Source organism: Penaeus vannamei, unplaced genomic scaffold (genome assembly GCF_042767895.1).
Source record: "Penaeus vannamei isolate JL-2024 unplaced genomic scaffold, ASM4276789v1 unanchor561, whole genome shotgun sequence".
In the NCBI taxonomy this organism is placed as follows: domain Eukaryota; kingdom Metazoa; phylum Arthropoda; class Malacostraca; order Decapoda; family Penaeidae; genus Penaeus; species Penaeus vannamei.
Window position 1 is genome coordinate 12746 of NW_027213565.1, and position 6687 is coordinate 19432.

General features: G+C 36.6%; 1 protein-coding gene across 1 annotated transcript; it reads right to left on the reverse strand.

Annotated features, from left to right (window-relative positions):
• Positions 1-3136: 3136 nt before the first annotated feature.
• LOC113824987 (zinc finger protein 436) lies at positions 3137-6333 on the reverse strand (the record flags this gene model as incomplete). The annotated part of the gene is given in 6 exon segments (XM_070119702.1): positions 3137-3513; positions 3770-3849; positions 4568-4813; positions 5195-5305; positions 5570-5794; positions 6232-6333. Coding segments are annotated over 6 exon segments (848 nt in total), but the record flags the coding sequence as incomplete, so codon positions are not given.
• Positions 6334-6687: the final 354 nt, after the last annotated feature.

The window sequence follows — 6687 nt, forward strand, 5'->3', positions numbered from 1 at the left end:
ACAGCATGAACACACAAACACACACACACACACACACACACACACACACACACACACACACACACACACACACACACACACACTCACACTCACACACACACACACACACTCACACTCACACTCACACTCACATACCCATGCACACACGCCCACACACCCCCACGCACAACCCCCCCCCCCCCTCCACACACACACACACAGATAAATAAATAGAGAGACAGACTGACAGGCTGAGATTGAGATTGATATTCCGAGTTATTTGTTAGGACTTCAACCTTTCTGAAATGCTAAGTTTCTCTACCAACAATTTTAAGATTGGGTTAAGGTTTGGACATAGAAATTGTTTGGTTTATTCACAGTGGTGACCTTGAACAATTTTTATTAAACTATTGCTACATTTCATATTGAAGGTAGACAAATCAACAATGATAAACAAAATAAAATAAAATACATTAGAAAGGCGAGACGATAACTTGAAAATCGGCTAGATTTCCTCTTCCGACTTAGACGAAAAATCAAATCGGATAATCTTGTTTTTGTTGTTGAATGTTTATTTTTATATTCTATGTTTTGTTGTTGTTGTTGTTTGTTGAATGTTGTTTTTGGCTACGGCATTAGTATTTTTGTTGTTTTTTACCTTGCATCAATAAAGTTTCTCATCATCTTAAAAAGATAAATGAAAGAGAGAGAGAACGAGAGAAATGACGGTGAGCAAAGAAAGGAAGTAAATAGATGAGAAGACAGGGAGAGAGGAAAAGAGCAAAGAAGAGAAGAGGAAAGACATAATGAGGGAGAAAGAGAGAGAGAGGGAGGAGGGGACGCAAAAAAAAGAAGAGCAGAGAAGAGATAACAGAAAGAGAGAAGAGTAAAGAGGAGGGAAAGGAAGAGAGGGAGAGAGAGAGAGAGAGAGAGAGAGAGAGAGAGAGAGAGAGAGAGAGAGAGAGAGAGAGAGAGAGAGAGAGAGAGAGAGAGAGAGAGAGAGAGAGAGAGAGAGAGAGAGAGTGAGAGGAAGGAAAGAAAGTGTGTGAGAGAGAGTGAGGGGAGAGGAATAGACACAAAGGAGAGAGAGAGAGAGAGTTAGGGGAGAAGCAAAGAAAAGAAGATAGAGAGCGAGAGAGAGACTGAGGGGTAGTTGCAGAAAGGCAGATATATACTGTAAAAATTTATATTTCATTGAACACTACACTAGCAGTTAAATCTAGTATCAGGTGGTACATGTTCCACCATTAGGAACATGTACCACTTTTTCTGATTTAGAGATTGTCATATAAATGTATTTATCACTAATAAAAAGCATTTATGACAAAGCTTTCAAGCATTTAAAGTAAAGATTAGGTCAGTTTATTTGCAGACCTCCATCAGGACATTTTTGCACGGCACAAGACATAATTTTTCAGCAATAAATTTGCAACATTCATTTGACTATTTTTTTCCCAAACAATTGCGCAAGCAGCATCTTGTAGGAGACTGCATAATCATACTTGGGGCCCATTCACAATAGGAAATAGTTTAGATAGTCATTGTCAACTACAGTGGAATAGTTCCATGCCAGATCATCCCCATTTTTCATCATATGCAAACTTTTGACTAAAATTGCATTATTAGATTATGTCACATCTTGGTGTGACTACATATTTCCTTTTTGGCTTTTTTGGGGGTGTTACATCCATGTATACTATATTTCATCACAGAATGACAAAACAAAACAGAAAAATAGTATAAATTTTGGAAATATTTATTGCATGGTACAAAAAAAAAAAAAAAAAAAAAAAAATCCATTATATTTACATCCACCCTTGTAGGAGTTTCCTTGTTGTGTCATTTTCTGAAGTCTATGCATATAGAAAAGGTTAAAAATGAGTTAATGGTTAGGACTAAATATGTTAATGTCAAAGGTTGTAGAGCGCTGTTGGTTTGTATGGTAGTGAAAAGGGTAATGAGGGAGTACGAAGGCCATTCAGGACTGACACAAAGCCAGCCTTTCATCCTTTCAGCATGGCTCTCACACCTTAGGAAGTGGACATATGAAGGGAATGAAGAGAAGGAAAAGGAAAGGGAGAGAAGAAAAGACCAAGCAAAATTAGTTAAGGTGAGAGCTGAGGTCCAAGGGAGGGGTGCTCCCCTACATTGGGTCTCATTCTTCGTCTCCTAAGGCCCCCCCCACAACAACAGTAAGCAAAGAATTGGGGGCACCACTATAGTAATCCCTAAATTTTTAAACATGTTTACTAATTCATTTATTTATTGAAAATTTTCTGCCACATCAACATCTAAGAAAAGGGCATTAGCTGCGTATTCAGAATATAGCAATTAGGTGACGCTTGGAAGCAAAGCTGCCAGGTAAGGAAAGGTGATACAGCACAATGATAAAGTATTGTAACGCAAAGATTAAAGATGAGTTAATGATCAGGACAAAATATGTTAAATGTCAAAGCTTTAGGGTGGTGAAAAGGGAGAAGAGAGAGTGAAAAAAAGAAAAGAGCAAACAGAGTACGAAGGTTATTCACAAATGACACAAAGCCAAACTTTCATCCTCTCAACACAGCATTCACACTTTAGGATGTGGACAGAAGGGAGTGAAGAAGAGAAAGAAAAGGAAGGGGGGAAAAGAAAAGACCATGGAAAATTAGTTAGAGATGAGGGCTGAGGCCCAAGGTAGGGGTGATCACATTGGGTCTCAGTCTCCATCTCCTAAGCCCCCCACAACAACGAGCAAGGGATTGTGGAATACGTGGAATAAAGCTGCTTTTAGGTACCCTCCAGGATTAGGGACCCTAAAACTTAAATTACATTAGTTAATATTATAATGTCATTTGTAATTATAATGCTAATGAATATACTTTGAATACATATTTCTTTGGGAACATTAAATCAATTAAAAACTTTCTCTTTCCTCAGTCATGCTGTTTATCTACATATTTATCTAAATTTCTTTAATGTACAGAATTGTATTACAACTGCAGATATCCTTGCTCTCAGTATTATTCCCATATGAAGGAGGAGAAGGAAAAGGAGTAGAAGGAGAAGAAAGAGAAGGAGAAGAAGGAGAAAAAGTATAAGTAGAAGTAGAAGAAGGAAGAGATGAAGATGAAGACAAAGAAGAAGACAAATCAAATGCAGGGAAATAAAACACAACTCAAAAGATACTTTTTAAATATTTTGTCATATAAATACAGTATAATTCTTTCTTTCTATATGTAGGTACAGAAGAAAATAAATGGAATGTTGCTAAACAACAATTTCTGCATTCAAATAAACGCCATTCTTAGGTACTAGATCAAAGTTTTCCTTGAGATCCTCATTTCAGAAATCCTTATATGGAATAAAATATATAATGATAATGATTACCGTAATAACCATAATAATGATAATACTTTTCATGCTTTGAAATTGGCAGTATACAGCTCATTGAACTTGGAGGCAACAGCATTACTGGCTGAGTAGTGAAGACACGAGTGTTATCCTTGGTTGTGATGTCTCAGAGTCGGTTCCTGTGAGAGTTGACTCATCAACCTGTAAGAAAAAATAAATAAATAAATAAATGAAAAATCATAACTGCATTAATGTTCTAATGTGTAATCTTGTGGAGAATGCTCTTTTGATGGCAAATAACCATAAAAAATAAAAAATAAACAAAATCAATGTTAAGGAGAAAACATTTAATTCATTCAAATACTGAGATACATTAGATAATAACCATGCTGACAGAACAATTGCAAAATGAATGTTTGATATCCAATGAAAAAGAAAATGATTGTGCAAGGCTTACCTGTTGCAAGTCTTGTGTTTGGAAAGAGGAAGTTGCTTCTTGTGCTCTTGTGTCATCACTGAGCACTACCATGTAGTCATCTGTAAGATGAAGGGGTTATGATGTTCAAATAGAATTTGGCACCATTTCCATGCTCAACATCCTATTCCTGGTCACAGCACAGGTTGTATTACAGAAAATTAAAGATACAAAAAATAGAAAATCACACAAATAACAAAATATTACATATTCTTATTTTTCTTGCACTGAGTTATAAACTACTTAGAGTGATAATATGGAGTCTGTGCAAGGAAAACAGTTTATCAATATCTGGATAAAACATGTCATTACAGTTATGGAAATTGGGAAATGGTAAAAAAGCCATAAAACACTTAAGCATAAAAAGATAATATATGATTGCAAAGGAGAGTCATAGAGTCTTGTCACCGCATATGTTCATGTGTGCCCCACCTACAAGCTGTGCACCTGTCAAGAACAGCCACTAGCAAAAGCCTAATGCCCATATTTTGGGCCATGTGAGTGCTGTGAAGCAACTGCATCCAAGGGGTTTATACAGTCTCTTTATGACAATTTCATCAAATAATTCTTGGAAACCACTCCCTCAACTTGAATGGGGTGAGACCACTGAAAATTTGAGGGGGATGGTTCTCTGAGCTTACCAAAGTTATCTTGAAGGCAAAAGGCAGACTTGTAGTCTTTTCTACTACTGTTCAAAACAAAAATTACAAATCATAAATAAAAATAAAACACGAAGTGAAAGAAATGGATTTTCTTACTTTATCTACACAATCAACTTACTTTCCAACTGCAAATGCAATGGTGCAAGTTGTGACAGAGGCACTGAGGTGATGCTGCCATCCTCACTGATGGTAACGGCATGGCTCAGTCCCGAGCTATCCACCTCCTTGACGCACTCCAAGCCACTGCTGCTCTCCTCCACACATCCTAGGTCCCCACTAGCCCCACTCTCCCCAACTGTGATCTCCATGCCACTACTAGGGCTTCCTGCACTCCCGTGGACCAGCCACTCGGCCACTGACACTCCTGAGAAAGGAAAATGTTATTAGATTACTAAGGCTTATTGCCAATGGGAGTCATTGTGCTATGCTATGTGGTCTTTTTTCCCATAGGAAGTAAACTGATCCATTAATAATCAAGTCGTATTAACCTATCAGCTTACATTAATATAGCTATAATAATTAAATAACTGGAAAAGTAACAACATGGAGGTATGTACACTATGTCAATAAAGATATCTTTATTGGATATAATAACAAAAGACATTTACTAGATTCTAAGAAGCCTAACCATGATTAATGAACTCTGCCCCTGGTCAGTCAACACATATCTTACTAAGTCTCCCAACTGGGTCACAATAACAAAAAGGACCAACAGACACATATGTATATCCGAAGCTCAACTCACCAGCCTGAGCCTTGCACTGCCTTGCATGGTTTTTCAGTACAGCCATGGAAGACATCAGAGTGCCACATCCCTCACAAGTCACAGCAGAACCTTGCCTGCTGATAGTCTCTGCTGTTGGAGAAATGGGAAATGCAATCACTGTTCTGAGGCCAAAGGTATGAACCATATGAAAGTAACTTAAAAAGCATTGTTGAGCTAATGTAAAGATAATTTTTAGCTTGTGTATTTTCTAGATTATAAGTAGCCAATATGGAAGTCATATACACATAATCTTAATCTATATCTAAACACCAACATGAACCACATATCAGTACTCCATAAAACAAAAAGGAGAGAGAAGACAAAAAGTTAAATCATAATACTTGGTCTACTTACCATGTGTTACTGATTGTTCAGCAATTGTAATAAGCTTTGTCTCTTCACTATCAGCTGTATGCATGACAAAGATGTGGTGTTTGATGTCTCCTTCTTCATCTTTATCTGCTTCACTCCCATCTCTGGTATCCTCTTCACCATCATTATCCACATCCTCATCTTCATTTCTATTTTCCTCGTCATCTTCATCGACATGTGTTAAGAGAATTCTTTCTTTTCTACCTTCTGTTTAGAAAAAAATAAATAAATAAATAAAAAAAGTAAGCAGGTGCCTCTAAACCTTAATATTCTTTACAATGTTATAGCCTCCAAGTGTGCTAAGTAAATACATTTATCTGAAAATCAACACAGTAATTGCAAACTGCAAATCTACATATCACTGCATTATTTTTGATTGCATGGCAGTCATTCATTCCGTGCACTATTTCTTGGAATACACTGCCCTTTCATGCTTCTTCAGCATTATTATCAAATATTTTCCTTGCATAAGAAGTTCTCTCCTCCTAGTTTAGGCTAACCTTATCCAGGCATTTAATGAAAATAGAAACTGTTTTACTGCAACGAAATAGAAAAACTTGCAGCGATTAAAGAATAAAAAAATAAAAAATAAAATCAAGAAGAAAGGTTGACCATGTCAAATAAATAAAAAATAATTCATGTACCTTGTTGATTTTGACTGTTCAATCTGATGATACTGGCTGCAGCTGGCTCCCTCCCATGCTGGCCCTTGACATGACGAGAACAGGCAGCAAGTTCATGAAAGCCTGAAAATGACAATGTATGGCTCAGTATCAGATCATGACTAAGAATGTTGTCTCTGTAGATGTTACTGGCTGTTGTATCTCAAGAGCAAACCAGATACAAAAACAAAAATAAATACAGTAAAACTTGTATATATGAAGTCCTATTAACCAATCAGTGCTAAGCATACACTGTCTAATGTGGTTGTATTTTATCAATTTTGTTTACACATAGTGAATTCTACAAGTGATTAGTCACCAAAGAGCCAATTACTAGGCCTACCTGAACATACCTGTTTATCAATTCCTTGATTTTCTTGGAAGAAGCTCTGATTTCTATTACAATAATCATACTAATATTGTTAATAATAACAATAG